At 51.6% G+C, this 20,175-nt stretch overlaps 1 protein-coding gene across 1 annotated transcript in view; it reads right to left on the reverse strand.

Moving 5' to 3' along the window:
• The window catches only part of LOC137385071 (membrane-spanning 4-domains subfamily A member 15-like), a 151,974-nt gene that overhangs the window by 120,955 nt on the left and 10,844 nt on the right, over nt 1-20,175 (reverse strand). Inside the window, exon 3 of the mRNA XM_068059811.1 lies at nt 16,429-16,539. Coding sequence (XP_067915912.1) covers nt 16,429-16,539 — 111 coding nt within the window. The remainder of the gene's footprint in view (nt 1-16,428; nt 16,540-20,175) is intronic.

The following is a 20,175-nucleotide window of genomic DNA, read 5'->3' on the forward strand; positions in this document are numbered from 1 at the left end:
CCGTGTGAGAGAGAGTCCGTGTGAGAGAGTGTCCGTGTGAGTGAGTGTCTGTGTGAGAGAGTGTCCGTGTGAGAGAGTGTCCGTGTGAGAGAGAGTCTGTGTGAGAGAGAGTCTGTGTGAGAGAGAGTCTGTGTGAGTGAGTGTCTGTGTGAGAGAGTGTCTGTGTGATTTAGAGTCTGTGTGAGTGAGAGTCCGTGTGAGAGAGTGTCCGTGTGAGTGAGTGTCCGTGTGAGTGAGAGTCTGTGTGAGAGAGAGTCTGTGTGAGAGAGTGTCCGTGTGAGAGAGTGTCTGTGTGAGAGAGTGTCTGTGTGAGAGAGAGTCTGTGTGAGAGAGTTTCTGTGTGAGAGAGTGTCTGTGTGAGAGAGTGTCTGTGTGAGAGAGTGTCTGTGTGATTTAGAGTCTGTGTGAGTGAGAGTCTGTGTGAGAGAGAGTCTGTGTGAGAGAGTGTCTGTGTGAGAGAGTGTCTGTGTGATTTAGAGTCTGTGTGAGTGAGAGTCTGTGTGAGAGAGAGTCTGTGTGAGAGAGTGTCTGTGTGAGTGAGTGTCTGTGTGAGAGAGTGTCTGTGTGAGTGTGTGTCTGTGTGAGTGAGTGTCCGTGTGAGAGAGAGTCTGTGTGAGAGAGTGTCTGTGTGAGAGAGTGTCTGTGTGAGTGAGTGTCTGTGTGAGTGAGTGTCCGTGTGAGAGAGGTCTGTGTGAGAGAGAGTCTGTGTGAGTGAGTGTCTGTGTGAGAGAGAGTCTGTGTGAGAAAGAGTCTGTGTGAGAGAGAGTCTGTGTGAGTGAGTGTCTGTGTGAGAGAGTGTCTGTGTGAGTGAGAGTCTGTGTGAGAGAGAGTCTATGTGAGTGAGAGTCTGTGTGAGAGAGAGTCCGTGTGAGTGAGAGTCCGTGTGAGTGAGAGTCCGTGTGAGAGAGTGTCCGTGTGAGTGAGAGTCTGTGTGAGAGAGAGTCCGTGTGAGTGAGAGTCTGTGTGAGTGAGTGTCTGTGTGAGAGAGTGTCTGTGTGAGTGAGAGTCTGTGTGAGAGAGAGTCTGTGTGAGTGAGAGTCTGTGTGAGAGAGAGTCCGTGTGAGTGAGAGTCCGTGTGAGAGAGTGTCCGTGTGAGTGAGAGTCTGTGTGAGAGAGAGTCTGTGTGAGTGAGAGTCTGTGTGAGAGAGAGTCCGTGTGAGTGAGAGTCCGTGTGAGAGAGTGTCTGTGTGAGTGAGTGTCTGTGTGAGTGAGTGTCTGTGTGAGTGAGTGTCCGTGTGAGTGAGAGTCTGTGTCAGAGAGAGTCCGTGTGAGTGAGTGTCTGTGTGAGTGAGTGTCCGTGTGAGTGAGAGTCTGTGTGAGAGAGAGTCCGTGTGAGAGAGAGTCTGTGTGAGTGAGAGTCCGTGTGAGTGAGAGTCTGTGTCAGAGAGAGTCCGTGTGAGTGAGTGTCCGTGTGAGTGAGTGTCCGTGTGAGAGAGAGTCTGTGTGAGAGAGAGTCTGTGTGAGAGAGTGTCTGTGTGAGAGAGTGTCTGTGTGAGTGGGTGTCTGTGTGAGAGAGTTTCTGTGTGAGAGAGTGTCCGTGTGAGAGAGAGTCTGTGTGAGAGAGAGTCTGTGTGAGAGAGTGTCCGTGTGAGTGAGTGTCTGTGTGAGAGAGAGTCCGTGTGAGAGAGAGTCCGTGTGAGAGAGTGTCCGTGTGAGAGAGTGTCCGTGTGAGTGAGAGTCTGTGTGAGAGAGAGTCTGTGTGAGAGAGTGTCTGTGTGAGTGAGTGTCTGTGTGAGTGAGTGTCCGTGTGAGAGAGTGTCTGTGTGAGTGAGTGTCCGGGTGAGTGAGAGTCTGTGTGAGAGAGAGTCTGTGTGAGAGAGAGTCCGTGTGAGAGAGTGTCCGTGTGAGTGAGAGTCTGTGTGAGTGAGAGTCTGTGTGAGAGAGTGTCTGTGTGAGTGAGTGTCCGGGTGAGTGAGAGTCTGTGTGAGAGAGAGTCTGTGTGAGAGAGAGTCTGTGTGAGTGAGTGTCTGTGTGAGTGAGAGTCTGTGTGAGAGAGAGTCCGTGTGAGAGAGTGTCCGTGTGAGTGAGAGTCTGTGTGAGAGAGTGTCTGTGTGAGAGAGAGTCCGTGTGAGAGAGTGTCCGTGTGAGAGAGTGTCCGTGTGAGTGAGAGTCTGTGTGAGAGAGTGTCCGTGTGAGAGAGTGTCCGTGTGAGTGAGAGTCTGTGTGAGAGAGTGTCCGTGTGAGAGAGTGTCCGTGTGAGTGAGTGTCTGTGTGAGTGAGAGTCTGTGTGAGTGAGAGTCTGTGTGAGAGAGAGTCCGTGTGAGAGAGTGTCCGTGTGAGTGAGTGTCTGTGTGAGAGAGTGTCCGTGTGAGAGAGTGTCCGTGTGAGAGAGTGTCCGTGTGAGAGAGTGTCCGTGTGAGTGAGTGTCTGTGTGAGTGAGAGTCTGTGTGAGTGAGAGTCTGTGTGAGTGAGTGTCCGTGTGAGAGAGAGTCCGTGTGAGAGAGTGTCCGTGTGAGTGAGTGTCTGTGTGAGAGAGTGTCTGTGTGAGAGAGTGTCCGTGTGAGAGAGTGTCCGTGTGAGAGAGTGTCCGTGTGAGTGAGTGTCTGTGTGAGTGAGAGTCTGTGTGAGAGAGAGTCTGTGTGAGAGAGTGTCCGTGTGAGAGAGTGTCCGTGTGAGTGAGTGTCCGTGTGAGTGAGTGTCCGTGTGAGTGAGAGTCTGTGTGAGAGAGAGTCTGTGTGAGAGAGTGTCCGTGTGAGAGAGAGTCTGTGTGAGAGAGAGTCTGTGTGAGAGAGTGTCCGTGTGAGTGAGTGTCCGTGTGAGTGAGTGTCTGTGTGAGTGAGAGTCTGTGTGAGAGAGTGTCCGTGTGAGAGAGAGTCTGTGTGAGTGAGAGTCTGTGTGAGAGAGAGTCTGTGTGAGAGAGTGTCCGTGTGAGAGAGAGTCTGTGTGAGTGAGAGTCTGTGTGAGAGAGAGTCCGTGTGAGTGAGTGTCCGTGTGAGTGAGTGTCTGTGTGAGAGAGAGTCTGTGTGAGTGAGAGTCTGTGTGAGTGAGAGTCCGTGTGAGTGAGTGTCCGTGTGAGAGAGTGTCCGTGTGAGTGAGTGTCTGTGTGAGAGAGAGTCTGTGTGAGAGAGAGTCTGTGTGAGAGAGTTTCTGTGTGAGAGAGTGTCTGTGTGAGAGAGTGTCTGTGTGAGAGAGTGTCTGTGTGAGTGAGTGTCTGTGTGAGAGAGAGTCTGTGTGAGAGAGAGTCTGTGTGAGAGAGAGTCTGTGTGAGAGAGTGTCCGTGTGAGAGAGAGTCTGTGTGAGTGAGAGTCTGTGTGAGTGAGAGTCCGTGTGAGTGAGTGTCCGTGTGAGAGAGTGTCCGTGTGAGTGAGTGTCTGTGTGAGAGAGAGTCTGTGTGAGAGAGAGTCTGTGTGAGAGAGTTTCTGTGTGAGAGAGTGTCTGTGTGAGAGAGTGTCTGTGTGAGAGAGTGTCTGTGTGAGTGAGTGTCTGTGTGAGTGAGAGTCTGTGTGAGAGAGTGTCCGTGTGAGAGAGAGTCCGTGTGAGAGAGTGTCCGTGTGAGTGAGTGTCTGTGTGAGAGAGTGTCCGTGTGAGAGAGTGTCCGTGTGAGAGAGAGTCTGTGTGAGAGAGAGTCTGTGTGAGAGAGAGTCTGTGTGAGAGAGTGTCCGTGTGAGAGAGAGTCCGTGTGAGAGAGTGTCCGTGTGAGTGAGTGTCTGTGTGAGAGAGTGTCCGTGTGAGAGAGTGTCCGTGTGAGAGAGAGTCTGTGTGAGAGAGAGTCTGTGTGAGAGAGAGTCTGTGTGAGTGAGTGTCTGTGTGAGAGAGTGTCTGTGTGATTTAGAGTCTGTGTGAGTGAGAGTCCGTGTGAGAGAGTGTCCGTGTGAGTGAGTGTCCGTGTGAGTGAGAGTCTGTGTGAGAGAGAGTCTGTGTGAGAGAGTGTCCGTGTGAGAGAGTGTCTGTGTGAGAGAGTGTCTGTGTGAGAGAGAGTCTGTGTGAGAGAGTTTCTGTGTGAGAGAGTGTCTGTGTGAGAGAGTGTCTGTGTGAGAGAGTGTCTGTGTGAGAGAGTGTCTGTGTGATTTAGAGTCTGTGTGAGTGAGAGTCTGTGTGAGAGAGAGTCTGTGTGAGAGAGTGTCTGTGTGAGAGAGTGTCTGTGTGATTTAGAGTCTGTGTGAGTGAGAGTCTGTGTGAGAGAGAGTCTGTGTGAGAGAGTGTCTGTGTGAGTGAGTGTCTGTGTGAGAGAGTGTCTGTGTGAGTGTGTGTCTGTGTGAGTGAGTGTCCGTGTGAGAGAGAGTCTGTGTGAGAGAGTGTCTGTGTGAGAGAGTGTCTGTGTGAGTGAGTGTCTGTGTGAGTGAGTGTCCGTGTGAGAGAGGTCTGTGTGAGAGAGAGTCTGTGTGAGTGAGTGTCTGTGTGAGAGAGAGTCTGTGTGAGAAAGAGTCTGTGTGAGAGAGAGTCTGTGTGAGTGAGTGTCTGTGTGAGAGAGTGTCTGTGTGAGTGAGAGTCTGTGTGAGAGAGAGTCTATGTGAGTGAGAGTCTGTGTGAGAGAGAGTCCGTGTGAGTGAGAGTCCGTGTGAGTGAGAGTCCGTGTGAGAGAGTGTCCGTGTGAGTGAGAGTCTGTGTGAGAGAGAGTCCGTGTGAGTGAGAGTCTGTGTGAGTGAGTGTCTGTGTGAGAGAGTGTCTGTGTGAGTGAGAGTCTGTGTGAGAGAGAGTCTGTGTGAGTGAGAGTCTGTGTGAGAGAGAGTCCGTGTGAGTGAGAGTCCGTGTGAGAGAGTGTCCGTGTGAGTGAGAGTCTGTGTGAGAGAGAGTCTGTGTGAGTGAGAGTCTGTGTGAGAGAGAGTCCGTGTGAGTGAGAGTCCGTGTGAGAGAGTGTCTGTGTGAGTGAGTGTCTGTGTGAGTGAGTGTCTGTGTGAGTGAGTGTCCGTGTGAGTGAGAGTCTGTGTCAGAGAGAGTCCGTGTGAGTGAGTGTCTGTGTGAGTGAGTGTCCGTGTGAGTGAGAGTCTGTGTGAGAGAGAGTCCGTGTGAGAGAGAGTCTGTGTGAGTGAGAGTCCGTGTGAGTGAGAGTCTGTGTCAGAGAGAGTCCGTGTGAGTGAGTGTCTGTGTGAGTGAGTGTCCGTGTGAGTGAGAGTCCGTGTGAGTGAGAGTCTGTGTGAGAGAGAGTCCGTGTGAGTGAGAGTCTGTGTGAGTGAGAGTCTGTGTGAGTGAGAGTCCGTGTGAGTGAGAGTCTGTGTGAGAGAGAGTCCGTGTGAGTGATAGTCTGTGTGAGTGAGTGTCTGTGTGAGAGAGAGTCTGTGTGAGAGAGAGTCCGTGTGAGTGAGAGTCTGTGTCAGAGAGAGTCCGTGTGAGTGAGTGTCTGTGTGAGTGAGTGTCCGTGTGAGTGAGAGTCCGTGTGAGTGAGAGTCTGTGTGAGAGAGAGTCCGTGTGAGTGAGAGTCTGTGTGAGTGAGTGTCTGTGTGAGAGAGTGTCCGTGTGAGTGAGTGTCTGTGTGAGAGAGAGTCCGTGTGAGTGAGTGTCTGTGTGAGTGAGTGTCCGTGTGAGTGAGTGTCCGTGTGAGTGAGAGTCCGTGTGAGTGAGTGTCTGTGTGAGAGAGAGTCTGTGTGAGTGAGTGTCTGTGTGAGAGAGTGTCCGTGTGAGAGAGAGTCTGTGTGAGTGAGAGTCTGTGTGAGAGAGAGTCCGTGTGAGAGAGTGTCCGTGTGAGTGAGTGTCTGTGTGAGTGAGTGTCCGTGTGAGTGAGAGTCTGTGTGAGAGAGAGTCCGTGTGAGAGAGAGTCTGTGTGAGTGAGAGTCCGTGTGAGTGAGAGTCTGTGTCAGAGAGAGTCCGTGTGAGTGAGTGTCTGTGTGAGTGAGTGTCCGTGTGAGTGAGAGTCCGTGTGAGTGAGTGTCTGTGTGAGAGAGAGTCTGTGTGAGTGAGTGTCTGTGTGAGAGAGTGTCCGTGTGAGAGAGAGTCTGTGTGAGTGAGAGTCTGTGTGAGAGAGAGTCCGTGTGAGAGAGTGTCCGTGTGAGTGAGTGTCTGTGTGAGAGAGAGTCTGTGTGAGTGAGAGTCTGTGTGAGAGAGTGTCCGTGTGAGAGAGTGTCCGTGTGAGAGAGAGTCTGTGTGAGAGAGAGTCTGTGTGAGAGAGTGTCTGTGTGAGAGAGTGTCTGTGTGATTTAGAGTCTGTGTGAGTGAGAGTCCGTGTGAGAGAGTGTCCGTGTGAGTGAGTGTCCGTGTGAGTGAGAGTCTGTGTGAGAGAGAGTCTGTGTGAGAGAGTGTCCGTGTGAGAGAGTGTCTGTGTGAGTGAGAGTCTGTGTGAGAGAGAGTCTGTGTGAGAGAGTTTCTGTGTGAGAGAGTGTCTGTGTGAGAGAGTGTCTGTGTGAGAGAGTGTCTGTGTGATTTAGAGTCTGTGTGAGTGAGAGTCTGTGTGAGAGAGAGTCTGTGTGAGAGAGTGTCTGTGTGAGAGAGTGTCTGTGTGAGAGAGTGTCTGTGTGATTTAGAGTCTGTGTGAGTGAGAGTCTGTGTGAGAGAGAGTCTGTGTGAGAGAGTGTCTGTGTGAGAGAGTGTCTGTGTGAGTGAGTGTCTGTGTGAGTGAGTGTCTGTGTGAGTGAGTGTCCGTGTGAGAGAGAGTCTGTGTGAGAGAGAGTCTGTGTGAGTGAGTGTCTGTGTGAGAGAGAGTCTGTGTGAGAAAGAGTCTGTGTGAGAGAGAGTCTGTGTGAGTGAGAGTCTGTGTGAGAGAGAGTCTGTGTGAGTGAGTGTCTGTGTGAGAGAGTGTCTGTGTGAGTGAGAGTCTGTGTGAGAGAGAGTCTATGTGAGTGAGAGTCTGTGTGAGAGAGAGTCCGTGTGAGTGAGAGTCCGTGTGAGTGAGAGTCCGTGTGAGAGAGTGTCCGTGTGAGTGAGAGTCTGTGTGAGAGAGAGTCCGTGTGAGTGAGAGTCTGTGTGAGTGAGTGTCTGTGTGAGAGAGTGTCTGTGTGAGTGAGAGTCTGTGTGAGAGAGAGTCTGTGTGAGTGAGAGTCTGTGTGAGAGAGAGTCCGTGTGAGTGAGAGTCCGTGTGAGAGAGTGTCCGTGTGAGTGAGAGTCTGTGTGAGAGAGAGTCTGTGTGAGTGAGAGTCTGTGTGAGAGAGAGTCCGTGTGAGTGAGAGTCCGTGTGAGAGAGTGTCTGTGTGAGTGAGTGTCTGTGTGAGTGAGTGTCTGTGTGAGTGAGTGTCCGTGTGAGTGAGAGTCTGTGTCAGAGAGAGTCCGTGTGAGTGAGTGTCTGTGTGATTGAGTGTCCGTGTGAGTGAGAGTCTGTGTGAGAGAGAGTCCATGTGAGAGAGAGTCTGTGTGAGTGAGAGTCCGTGTGAGTGAGAGTCTGTGTCAGAGAGAGTCCGTGTGAGTGAGTGTCTGTGTGAGTGAGTGTCCGTGTGAGTGAGAGTCCGTGTGAGTGAGAGTCTGTGTGAGTGAGAGTCTGTGTGAGAGAGAGTCCGTGTGAGTGAGAGTCTGTGTCAGAGAGAGTCCGTGTGAGTGAGTGTCTGTGTGAGTGAGTGTCCGTGTGAGTGAGAGTCCGTGTGAGTGAGAGTCTGTGTGAGAGAGAGTCCGTGTGAGTGAGAGTCTGTGTGAGTGAGTGTCTGTGTGAGAGAGTGTCCGTGTGAGTGAGTGTCTGTGTGAGAGAGAGTCCGTGTGAGTGAGTGTCTGTGTGAGTGAGTGTCCGTGTGAGTGACTGTCCGTGTGAGTGAGAGTCCGTGTGAGTGAGTGTCTGTGTGAGAGAGAGTCTGTGTGAGTGAGTGTCTGTGTGAGAGAGTGTCCGTGTGAGTGAGTGTCTGTGTGAGAGAGAGTCCGTGTGAGTGAGTGTCTGTGTGAGAGAGAGTCCGTGTGAGTGAGTGTCCGTGTGAGTGAGTGTCCGTGTGAGTGAGAGTCCGTGTGAGTGAGAGTCTGTGTGAGAGAGTGTCCGTGTGAGTGAGTGTCTGTGTGAGAGAGAGTCCGTGTGAGTGAGTGTCTGTGTGAGTGAGTGTCCGTGTGAGTGAGAGTCCGTGTGAGTGAGAGTCCGTGTGAGTGAGAGTCTGTGTGAGTGAGAGTCCGTGTGAGTGAGTGTCTGTGTGAGTGAGTGTCCGGGTGAGTGAGAGTCCGTGTGAGTGAGAGTCCGCGTGAGTGAGAGTCCGTGTGAGTGAGAGTCTGTGTGAGTGAGAGTCCGTGTGAGTGAGAGTCTGTGTGAGTGAGAGTCCGTGTGAGTGAGAGTCTGTGTGAGTGAGAGTCCGTGTGAGTGAGAGTCTGTGTGAGTGAGTGTCTGTGTGAGAGAGTGTCTGTGTGAGTGAGAGTCCGTGTGAGTGAGTGTCTGTGTGAGTGAGTGTCCGTGTGAGTGAGAGTCCGTGTGAGTGAGAGTCCGTGTGAGTGAGAGTCTGTGTGAGTGAGAGTCCGTGTGAGTGAGAGTCTGTGTGAATGAGAGTCCGTGTGAGTGAGTGTCTGTGTGAGTGAGTGTCCGTGTGAGTGAGAGTCCGTGTGAGTGAGAGTCCGTGTGAGAGAGTGTCCGTGTGAGTGAGTGTCCGTGTGAGTGAGTGTCCGTGTGAGTGAGAGTCAGTGTGAGTGAGAGTCTGTGTGAGAGAGAGTCCGTGTGAGAGAGAGTCCGTGTGAGAGAGTGTCCGTGTGAGTGAGAGTCCGTGTGAGTGAGTGTCCGTGTGAGTGAGAGTCCGTGTGAGAGAGTGTCCGTGTGAGTGAGTGTCCGTGTGTGTGAGAGTCAGTGTGAGTGAGAGTCTGTGTGAGTGAGAGTCTGTGTGAGTGAGTGTCCGTGTGAGTGAGAGTCCGTGTGAGTGAGAGTCTGTGTGAGAGAGAGTCTGTGTGAGTGAGAGTCCGTGTGAGTGAGAGTCCGTGTGAGTGAGAGTCCGTGTGAGAGAGTGTCCGTGTGAGTGAGAGTCCGTGTGAGTGAGAGTCTGTGTGAGAGAGAGTCTGTGTGAGAGAGTGTCTGTGTGAGAGAGTGTCTGTGTGATTTAGAGTCTGTGTGAGTGAGAGTCTGTGTGAGAGAGAGTCTGTGTGAGAGAGTGTCTGTGTGAGAGAGTGTCTGTGTGAGTGAGTGTCTGTGTGAGAGAGTGTCTGTGTGAGTGTGTGTCTGTGTGAGTGAGTGTCCGTGTGAGAGAGAGTCTGTGTGAGAGAGTGTCTGTGTGAGAGAGTGTCTGTGTGAGTGAGTGTCTGTGTGAGTGAGTGTCCGTGTGAGAGAGAGTCTGTGTGAGAGAGAGTCTGTGTGAGTGAGTGTCTGTGTGAGAGAGAGTCTGTGTGAGAAAGAGTCTGTGTGAGAGAGAGTCTGTGTGAGTGAGTGTCTGTGTGAGAGAGTGTCTGTGTGAGTGAGAGTCTGTGTGAGAGAGAGTCTATGTGAGTGAGAGTCTGTGTGAGAGAGAGTCCGTGTGAGTGAGAGTCCGTGTGAGTGAGAGTCCGTGTGAGAGAGTGTCCGTGTGAGTGAGAGTCTGTGTGAGAGAGAGTCCGTGTGAGTGAGAGTCTGTGTGAGTGAGTGTCTGTGTGAGAGAGTGTCTGTGTGAGTGAGAGTCTGTGTGAGAGAGAGTCTGTGTGAGTGAGAGTCTGTGTGAGAGAGAGTCCGTGTGAGTGAGAGTCCGTGTGAGAGAGTGTCCGTGTGAGTGAGAGTCTGTGTGAGAGAGAGTCTGTGTGAGTGAGAGTCTGTGTGAGAGAGAGTCCGTGTGAGTGAGAGTCCGTGTGAGAGAGTGTCTGTGTGAGTGAGTGTCTGTGTGAGTGAGTGTCTGTGTGAGTGAGTGTCCGTGTGAGTGAGAGTCTGTGTCAGAGAGAGTCCGTGTGAGTGAGTGTCTGTGTGAGTGAGTGTCCGTGTGAGTGAGAGTCTGTGTGAGAGAGAGTCCGTGTGAGAGAGAGTCTGTGTGAGTGAGAGTCCGTGTGAGTGAGAGTCTGTGTCAGAGAGAGTCCGTGTGAGTGAGTGTCTGTGTGAGTGAGTGTCCGTGTGAGTGAGAGTCCGTGTGAGTGAGAGTCTGTGTGAGAGAGAGTCCGTGTGAGTGAGAGTCTGTGTGAGTGAGAGTCTGTGTGAGTGAGAGTCCGTGTGAGTGAGAGTCTGTGTGAGAGAGAGTCCGTGTGAGTGATAGTCTGTGTGAGTGAGTGTCTGTGTGAGTGAGAGTCTGTGTGAGAGAGAGTCCGTGTGAGTGAGAGTCTGTGTCAGAGAGAGTCCGTGTGAGTGAGTGTCTGTGTGAGTGAGTGTCCGTGTGAGTGAGAGTCCGTGTGAGTGAGAGTCTGTGTGAGAGAGAGTCCGTGTGAGTGAGAGTCTGTGTGAGTGAGTGTCTGTGTGAGAGAGTGTCCGTGTGAGTGAGTGTCTGTGTGAGAGAGAGTCCGTGTGAGTGAGTGTCTGTGTGAGTGAGTGTCCGTGTGAGTGAGTGTCCGTGTGAGTGAGAGTCCGTGTGAGTGAGTGTCTGTGTGAGAGAGAGTCTGTGTGAGTGAGTGTCTGTGTGAGAGAGTGTCCGTGTGAGAGAGAATCTGTGTGAGAGAGTGTCCGTGTGAGTGAGTGTCTGTGTGAGTGAGTGTCCGTGTGAGTGAGAGTCTGTGTGAGAGAGAGTCCGTGTGAGAGAGAGTCTGTGTGAGTGAGAGTCCGTGTGAGTGAGAGTCTGTGTGAGAGAGAGTCCGTGTGAGAGAGAGTCTGTGTGAGTGAGAGTCCGTGTGAGTGAGAGTCTGTGTCAGAGAGAGTCCGTGTGAGTGAGTGTCTGTGTGAGTGAGTGTCCGTGTGAGTGAGAGTCCGTGTGAGTGAGTGTCTGTGTGAGAGAGAGTCTGTGTGAGTGAGTGTCTGTGTGAGAGAGTGTCCGTGTGAGAGAGAGTCTGTGTGAGTGAGAGTCTGTGTGAGAGAGAGTCCGTGTGAGAGAGTGTCCGTGTGAGTGAGTGTCTGTGTGAGAGAGAGTCTGTGTGAGAGAGAGTCTGTGTGAGAGAGTGTCCGTGTGAGAGAGTGTCCGTGTGAGAGAGAGTCTGTGTGAGAGAGAGTCTGTGTGAGAGAGTGTCTGTGTGATTTAGAGTCTGTGTGAGTGAGAGTCTGTGTGAGAGAGAGTCTGTGTGAGAGAGTGTCCGTGTGAGAGAGTGTCCGTGTGAGAGAGAGTCTGTGTGAGTGAGAGTCTGTGTGAGAGAGTGTCTGTGTGAGAGAGTGTCTGTGTGATTTAGAGTCTGTGTGAGTGAGAGTCCGTGTGAGAGAGTGTCCGTGTGAGTGAGTGTCCGTGTGAGTGAGAGTCTGTGTGAGAGAGAGTCTGTGTGAGAGAGTGTCCGTGTGAGAGAGAGTCTGTGTGAGTGAGAGTCCGTGTGAGTGAGAGTCTGTGTCAGAGAGAGTCCGTGTGAGTGAGTGTCTGTGTGAGTGAGTGTCCGTGTGAGTGAGAGTCCGTGTGAGTGAGTGTCTGTGTGAGAGAGAGTCTGTGTGAGTGAGTGTCTGTGTGAGAGAGTGTCCGTGTGAGAGAGAGTCTGTGTGAGTGAGAGTCTGTGTGAGAGAGAGTCCGTGTGAGAGAGTGTCCGTGTGAGTGAGTGTCTGTGTGAGAGAGAGTCTGTGTGAGAGAGAGTCTGTGTGAGAGAGTGTCCGTGTGAGAGAGTGTCCGTGTGAGAGAGAGTCTGTGTGAGAGAGAGTCTGTGTGAGAGAGTGTCTGTGTGATTTAGAGTCTGTGTGAGTGAGAGTCTGTGTGAGAGAGAGTCTGTGTGAGAGAGTGTCCGTGTGAGAGAGTGTCCGTGTGAGAGAGAGTCTGTGTGAGTGAGAGTCTGTGTGAGAGAGTGTCTGTGTGAGAGAGTGTCTGTGTGATTTAGAGTCTGTGTGAGTGAGAGTCCGTGTGAGAGAGTGTCCGTGTGAGTGAGTGTCCGTGTGAGTGAGAGTCTGTGTGAGAGAGAGTCTGTGTGAGAGAGTGTCCGTGTGAGAGAGTGTCTGTGTGAGTGAGAGTCTGTGTGAGAGAGAGTCTGTGTGAGAGAGTTTCTGTGTGAGAGAGTGTCTGTGTGAGAGAGTGTCTGTGTGAGAGAGTGTCTGTGTGATTTAGAGTCTGTGTGAGTGAGAGTCTGTGTGAGAGAGAGTCTGTGTGAGAGAGTGTCTGTGTGAGAGAGTGTCTGTGTGAGTGAGTGTCTGTGTGAGAGAGTGTCTGTGTGAGTGAGTGTCTGTGTGAGTGAGTGTCCGTGTGAGAGAGAGTCTGTGTGAGAGAGTGTCTGTGTGAGAGAGTGTCTGTGTGAGTGAGTGTCTGTGTGAGTGAGTGTCCGTGTGAGAGAGAGTCTGTGTGAGAGAGAGTCTGTGTGAGTGAGTGTCTGTGTGAGAGAGAGTCTGTGTGAGAAAGAGTCTGTGTGAGAGAGAGTCTGTGTGAGTGAGTGTCTGTGTGAGAGAGTGTCTGTGTGAGTGAGAGTCTGTGTGAGAGAGAGTCTATGTGAGTGAGAGTCTGTGTGAGAGAGAGTCCGTGTGAGTGAGAGTCCGTGTGAGTGAGAGTCCGTGTGAGAGAGAGTCTGTGTGAGAGAGAGTCCGTGTGAGTGAGTGTCTGTGTGAGAGAGAGTCCGTGTGAGTGAGAGTCCGTGTGAGAGAGAGTCCGTGTGAGAGAGAGTCCGTGTGAGAGAGAGTCCGTGTGAGAGAGAGTCTGTGTGAGAGAGAGTCCGTGTGAGAGAGAGTCCGTGTGAGTGAGAGTCCGTGTGAGTGAGTGTCCGGGTGAGTGAGAGTCCGTGTGAGAGAGAGTCTGTGTGAGTGAGTGTCTGTGTGAGAGAGAGTCCGTGTGAGAGAGAGTCTGTGTGAGAGAGTGTCCGTGTGAGAGAGAGTCCGTGTGAGTGAGAGTCTGTGTGAGTGAGAGTCTGTGTGAGTGAGTGTCTGTGTGAGTGAGTGTCCGTGTGAGAGAGAGTCTGTGTGAGAGAGAGTCCGTGTGAGAGAGAGTCCGTGTGAGAGAGAGTCCGGGTGAGTGAGTGTCCGGGTGAGTGAGTGTCCGGGTGAGTGAGTGTCCGGGTGAGTGAGTGTCCGGGTGAGTGAGAGTCTGTGTGAGAGAGAGTCCGTGTGAGAGAGAGTCCGGGTGAGTGAGTGTCCGGGTGAGTGAGAGTCTGTGTGAGTGAGAGTCTGTGTGAGAGAGAGTCCGTGTGAGTGAGTGTCTGTGTGAGAGAGAGTCTGTGTGAGAGAGAGTCCGTGTGAGAGAGAGTCTGTGTGAGTGAGAGTCCGTGTGAGAGAGAGTCCGTGTGAGTGAGTGTCTGTGTGAGAGAGAGTCTGTGTGAGAGAGAGTCTGTGTGAGTGAGAGTCCGTGTGAGTGAGAGTCCGTGTGAGAGAGTGTCCGTGTGAGTGAGTGTCCGTGTGAGAGAGAGTCTGTGTGAGAGAGAGTCCGTGTGAGAGAGAGTCCGTGTGAGTGAGTGTCCGTGTGAGAGAGAGTCTGTGTGAGAGAGAGTCCGTGTGAGAGAGAGTCTGTGTGAGTGAGTGTCCGTGTGAGAGAGAGTCTGTGTGAGAGAGAGTCCGTGTGAGAGAGAGTCCGTGTGAGTGAGAGTCCGTGTGAGTGAGAGTCCGTGTGAGAGAGAGTCCGTGTGAGTGAGAGTCCGTGTGAGAGAGAGTCCGTGTGAGTGAGTGTCTGTGTGAGAGAGAGTCTGTGTGAGAGAGTGTCCGTGTGAGAGAGAGTCTGTGTGAGTGAGTGTCCGTGTGAGAGAGAGTCTGTGTGAGAGAGAGTCCGTGTGAGTGAGAGTCCGTGTGAGTGAGAGTCCGTGTGAGAGAGAGTCCGTGTGAGTGAGAGTCCGTGTGAGTGAGTGTCCGTGTGAGAGAGAGTCTGTGTGAGAGAGAGTCCGTGTGAGTGAGAGTCCGTGTGAGAGAGAGTCCGTGTGAGTGAGAGTCCGTGTGAGTGAGTGTCCGTGTGAGAGAGAGTCCGTGTGAGAGAGAGTCCGTGTGAGAGAGTGTCCGTGTGAGAGAGAGTCCGTGTGAGTGAGAGTCCGTGTGAGTGAGAGTCTGTGTGAGAGAGAGTCCGTGTGAGAGAGAGTCCGTGTGAGTGAGTGTCTGTGTGAGTGAGTGTCCGTGTGAGAGAGAGTCTGTGTGAGAGAGTGTCCGCGTGAGTGAGTGTCTGTGTGAGTGAGTGTCCGTGTGAGAGAGTGTCCGTGTGAGTGAGAGTCTGTGTGAGGGAGTGTCCGTGTGAGAGAGTGTCTGTGTGAGAGAGTGTCTGTGTGAGAGAGTGTCCGTGTGAGTGAGTGTCTGTGTGAGAGAGAGTCCGTGTGAGTGAGTGTCTGTGTGAGTGAGTGTCCGTGTGAGAGAGAGTCTGTGTGAGAGAGTGTCCGCGTGAGTGAGTGTCTGTGTGAGTGAGTGTCCGTGTGAGAGAGTGTCCGTGTGAGTGAGAGTCTGTGTGAGAGAGTGTCCGTGTGAGTGAGTGTCTGTGTGAGAGAGTGTCCGTGTGAGTGAGTGTCTGTGTGAGAGAGAGTCCGTGTGAGTGACTGTCTGTGTGAGTGAGAGTCTGTGTGAGTGAGTGTCTGTGTGAGAGAGTGTCCGTGTGAGAGAGTGTCCGTGTGAGTGAGAGTCCGTGTGAGTGAGAGTCCGTGTGAGAGAGTGTCTGTGTGAGTGAGAGTCTGTGTGAGAGAGAGTCCGTGTGAGTGAGAGTCCGTGTGAGAGAGAGTCTGTGTGAGAGAGTGTCTGTGTGAGAGAGTGTCTGTGTGAGTGAGTGTCTTTGTGAGTGAGTGTCTGTGTGAGTGAGAGTCTGTGTGAGTGAGTGTCTGTGTGAGAGAGAGAGTCTGTGTGAGAGAGAGAGTCTGTGTGAGAGAGTGAGTTTGTGTGAGTGAGTGTCTGTACGAGTGAGTGAGTCTGTGTGAGTGTGTGTCTGTGTGAGAGAGTGTGTCTGTGTGAGAGAGTGAGTCTGTGTGAGTGAGTGTCTGTGTGAGAGAGTGTGTCTGTGTGAGAGAGTGAGTCTGTGTGAGTGAGTGTCTGTGTGAGAGAGTGAGTCTGTGTGAGTGAGTGTCTGTGTGAGTGAGTGTCTGTGTGAGTGAGTGTCTGTGTGAGAGAGTGTCTGTGTGAGAGAGTGTGTCTGTGTGAGAGAGTGTGTCTGTGTGAGTGAGTGTTTGTGTGAGTGAGTGTCTGTGTGAGAGAGTGAGTCTGTGTGAGTGAGTGTCTGTACGAGTGAGTGAGTCTGTGTGAGTGAGTGTCTGTGTGAGTGAGTGTCTGTGTGAGTGAGTGTCTGTACGAGTGAGTGAGTCTGTGTGAGTGAGTGTCTGTGTGAGTGAGTGTCTGTGTGAGTGAGTGTCTGTGTGAGTGAGTGTCTGTACGAGTGAGTGAGTCTGTGTGAGTGAGTGTCTGTACGAGTGAGTGAGTCTGTGTGAGTGAGTGTCTGTGTGAGTGAGTGTCTGTGTGAGTGAGTGTCTGTGTGAGAGAGTGAGTCTGTGTGAGTGAGTGTCTGTACGAGTGAGTGAGTGTCTGTGTGAGAGAGTGAGTCTGTGTGAGTGAGTGTCTGTGTGAGTGAGTGTCTGTACGAGTGAGTGAGTCTGTGTGAGTGAGTGTCTGTGTGAGTGAGTGTCTGTGTGAGTGAGTGTCTGTACGAGTGAGTGAGTCTGTGTGAGTGAGTGTCTGTACGAGTGAGTGAGTCTGTGTGAGTGAGTGTCTGTGTGAGTGAGTGTCTGTGTGAGTGAGTGTCTGTGTGAGTGAGTGTCTGTACGAGTGAGTGAGTGTCTGTGTGAGAGAGTGAGTCTGTGTGAGTGAGTGTCTGTGTGAGTGAGTGTCTGTACGAGTGAGTGAGTCTGTGTGAGTGAGTGTCTGTGTGAGTGAGTGTCTGTGTGAGTGAGTGTCTGTACGAGTGAGTGAGTCTGTGTGAGTGAGTGTCTGTACGAGTGAGTGAGTCTGTGTGAGTGAGTGTCTGTGTGAGTGAGTGTCTGTACGAGTGAGTGAGTGTCTGTGTGAGTGAGTGTCTGTGTGAGTGAGTGTCTGTACGAGTGAGTGAGTGTCTGTGTGAGAGAGTGAGTCTGTGTGAGTGAGTGTCTGTACGAGTGAGTGAGTCTGTGTGAGTGAGTGTCTGTGTGAGTGAGTGTCTGTACGAGTGAGTGAGTGTCTGTGTGAGTGAGTGTCTGTGTGAGTGAGTGTCTGTACGAGTGAGTGAGTCTGTGTGAGTGAGTGTCTGTGTGAGTGAGTGTCTGTACGAGTGAGTGAGTGTCTGTGTGAGTGAGTGTCTGTACGAGTGAGTGAGTCTGTACGAGTGAGTGAGTCTGTGTGAGTGAGTGTCTGTGTGAGTGAGTGTCTGTACGAGTGAGTGAGTCTGTGTGAGTGAGTGTCTGTGTGAGTGAGTGTCTGTGTGAGTGAGTGTCTGTGTGAGTGAGTGTCTGTACGAGTGAGTGAGTCTGTGTGAGTGAGTGTCTGTGTGAGTGAGTGTCTGTGTGAGTGAGTGTCTGTACGAGTGAGTGAGTCTGTGTGAGTGAGTGTCTGTGTGAGTGAGTGTCTGTGTGAGTGAGTGTCAGTACGAGTGAGTGAGTCTGTGTGAGTGAGTGTCTGTGTGAGTGAGTGTCTGTACGAGTGAGTGAGTCTGCGTGTGCCTCTACCTGTGGGTTCAGTTGCTATGGAAACCGCATGGCTGTCCATGGCGGACACAGGCAGTTCCTGTGGAATGAGAGAGTGAGTGAGGACAGGGAACTCACCACAATGCCCATCACAAGCGATGCTGCGAAACTTGTGGCACCCAAGTGAGGGGTGAGGACGAGAGGGACCCCGAAGGAAATCTCAACCAGTCCAATCATGACCTGAGTCACCTGGAGTGAGGAACGGCAAAAAAGTGAGTGAGAGGGGGATCAGCTGACACAGAGTTACCCCTCCAGGAACATTGTGGATTAACAGTGCTCACATCCACTCATTTCCACCTCCAAAAATTCCCTCACACCCAACATCAACCAATAATAGAACATAGAACAGTACAGCACAGTACAGGCCCTTCGGCCCACCATGTTGTGCCGACCCTTTAACCTACTCGAAGATCAAACTAACGACCTACCCTTCATTCTACTATCATCCATGTACCTATCCAAGAGTCGCTTAAATGTCCCTAATGTATCTGCTTCTACTACCACCACTGGCAGCACATTCCACGCACCCACCACTCTCTGTGTAAAGAACCTACCTCTGACATCTCCCCGAAACCTTCCTCCAATCACCTGAAAATTATGCCCCCTGGTGATAGCCCTTTCTACCCTGGGAAAAAGTCTCTGACTATCCACTCTATCTATGCCTCTCATCATCTTGTACACCTCTATCAAGTCACCTCTCATCCTTCTTCGCTCCAATGAGAAAAGCCCTAGCTCCCTCAATCTTTCTTCGTAGGACATGCCCTCCAACCCAGGCAGCATCCTGGTAAATCTCCTCTGCACCCTCTCGAAAGCTTCCACATCCTTCCTATAATGAGGCGACCAGAACTGAACACAATATTCCAAGTGTGGTCTAACCAGGGCTTTATAGAGCTGCAGCATAACCTCGCGGCTCTTAAACTCAATCCTCCTGTTAATGAAAGCCAACACAGCATACACCTTCTTAACAACCCTATCAACTTGAGTGGCAACTTTGAGCGATCTATGGACATGGACCCCAAGATCCCTCTGTTCCTCCACACTACCAAGAATCCTGTCTTTAAGCCTGTATTCCGCATTCAAATTCGACCTTCCAAAATGAATCACTTCACACTTTTCCAGGTTGAACTCCATCTGCCACTTCTCAGCCCAGCTCTGCATCCTGTCAATGTCCCGTTGCAACCTACAACAGCCTTCCACACTATCCACAACTCCAGCAACCTTTGTGTCATCGGCAAACTTGCTAACCCAGTCTTCCACTTCCTCATCCAAGTCATTTATAAAAATCACAAAGAGCAGAGGTCCCAGAACAGATCCTTGTGGAACACCACTGGTCACCGAGCTCCAGGCTGAATACTTTCCATCTACTACCACCCTCTGTCTTCTATGGGCCAGCCAATTTTGTATCCAGACAGCCAGCTTTCCCTGTATCCCATGCCTCCTCACTTTCTGAATGAGCCTACCATGGGGAACCTTATCAAACGCCTTGCTAAAATCCATATACACCACATCCACTGCTCTTCCTTCATCAATGTGTTTTGTCACATCGTCAAAGAATTCAATAAGGCTTGTGAGGCATGACCTGCCCCTCACAAAGCCATGCTGATTGTCTCTAATCAAACCATGCCTTTCCAAATAATCATAAATCCTGTCTCTCAGAATCCTCTCCAATAATTTGCCCACCACCGACGTAAGACTGACTGGTCTATAATTCCCAGGGTTATCCCTATTTCCTTTCTTGAACAAGGGAACAACATTTGCCACCCTCCAATCATCCGGTACTACTCCAGTGGACAGTGAGGACGCAAAGATCATCGCCAAAGGCGCGGCAATCTCTTCCCTCGCTTCCTGTAATATCCTTGGGTATATCCCGTCTGGCCCCGGGGACTTATCTGTCCTCATATCATTCAAAATTTCCAGCACATCCTCCCTCTTAACCTCAACCTGTTCGAGCATATCAGCCTGTTCCACACTGTCCTCACAAACGACCAGGTCCCTCTCACTAGTGAATACTGAAGCAAAGTATTCATTTAGGACCTCCCCTACCTCCTCCGACTCCAGGCACAAGTTCCCTCCACTATCCCTGATTGGCCCTACCCTCACTCTGGCCATCCTCTTGTTCCTCACATAAGTGTAGAACGCCTTGGGATTTTCCTTAATCCTACCCGCCAAGACTTTTTCATGTCCCCTTCTAGCTCTCCTAAGTCCATTCTTCAGTTCCTTCCTGGCTACCTTGTAACCCTCTAGAGCCCTGTCTGATCCTTGCTTCCTCAACCTTAAGTAAGCTTCCTTCTTCCTCTTGACTAGCTGTTCCACATCTCTTGTCATCCAAGGTTCCTTCACCCTACCATCCCTTCCCTGCCTCATCGGGACAAACCTATCCAGCAGTCGCAGCAAGCGCTCCCTAAACAACCTCCACATTTCTGTCGTGCATTTCCCTGAGAACATCTGTTCCCAATTTATGCTCCCCAGTTCCTGCCTAATAGCATTGTAATTCCCCCTCCCCCAATTAAATATTTTCCCATCCCGTCTGCTCCTGTCCCTCTCCATGACTATAGTAAAGGTCAGGGAGTTGTGATCACTATCACCGAAATGCTCTCCCACCGAGAGATCTGCCACCTGGCCTGGTTCGTTGCCAAGCACCAAATCCAATATAGCCTCCCCTCTCGTCGGCCTATCTACATATTGAGTCAGGAAACCTTCCTGGACACACCTGACAAAAACTGCTCCATCCAAACTATTTGCACTAAGGAGGTTCCAATCAATATTAGGGAAGTTGAAGTCACCCATGACAACAACCCTGTTACTTCTGCACCTTTCCAAAATCTGCCTCCCAATCTGTTCCTCCATGTCTCTGTTGCTATTGGGGGGTCTATAGAAAACTCCCAATAAAGTGACTGCTCCTTTCCTGTTTCTGACTTCCACCCATAATGACTCAGTAGACAAACCCTCCTCGACGACCTCCCTTTCTGCAGCTGTGATACTATCCCTGATTAACAATGCCACTCCCCCACCTCTTTTACCTCCCTCCCTATTCCTTTTGACACATCGAAATCCAGGAACATCCAACATCCATTCCTGCCCCTGTGATATCCACGTCTCCCTAATGGCCACAACATCGTAGCTCCAAGTACTGATCCATAATCTAAGTTCATCACCCTTATTCCTGACACTTCTGACTCAACAAACTCCATTAAACCATACATCAAAGACTGAAAGAGGGTCAGTACTGAGGGAGTGCTGCACTGTCGGAGGGTCAGTACTGAGGGAGTGCTGCACTGTCAGAGGGTCAGTACTGAGGGAGCGCTGCACTGTCGGAGGGTCAGTACTGAGGGAGTGCTGCACTGTCGGAGGGTCAGTACTGAGGGAGTGCTGCACTGTCGGAGGGTCAGTACTGAGGGAGTGCTGCACTGTCAGAGGGTCAGTACTGAGGGAGTGCTGCACTGTCGGAGGGTCAGTACTGAGGGAGTGCTGCACTGTCGGAGGGTCAGTACTGAGGGAGTGCTGCACTGTCAGAGGGTCGGTACTGAGGGAGTGCTGCTTTGTCGGAGGGTCAGTACTGAGGGAGTGCTGCACTGTCAGTGGGTCAGTACTGAGGGAGTGCTGCATGGTCGGAGGGTCAGTACTGAGGGAGCACTGCATGTCGGAGGGTCAATACTGAGGGAGTGCTGCACTTTCGAAGGGTCAATACTGAGGGAGTGCTGCACTGTCGGAGGGTCAATACTGAGGGAGTGCTGCCCTGTCAGAGGGTCAGTACTGAGGGAGTGCTGCACTGTCGGAGGGTCCACACTGAGGGAGTGCTGCACTGTCGGAGGGTCAGTACTGAGG

The sequence above is a fragment of the Heterodontus francisci genome, chromosome 28 (assembly GCF_036365525.1).
Source record: "Heterodontus francisci isolate sHetFra1 chromosome 28, sHetFra1.hap1, whole genome shotgun sequence".
Taxonomy (NCBI): Eukaryota; Metazoa; Chordata; class Chondrichthyes; order Heterodontiformes; family Heterodontidae; genus Heterodontus; species Heterodontus francisci.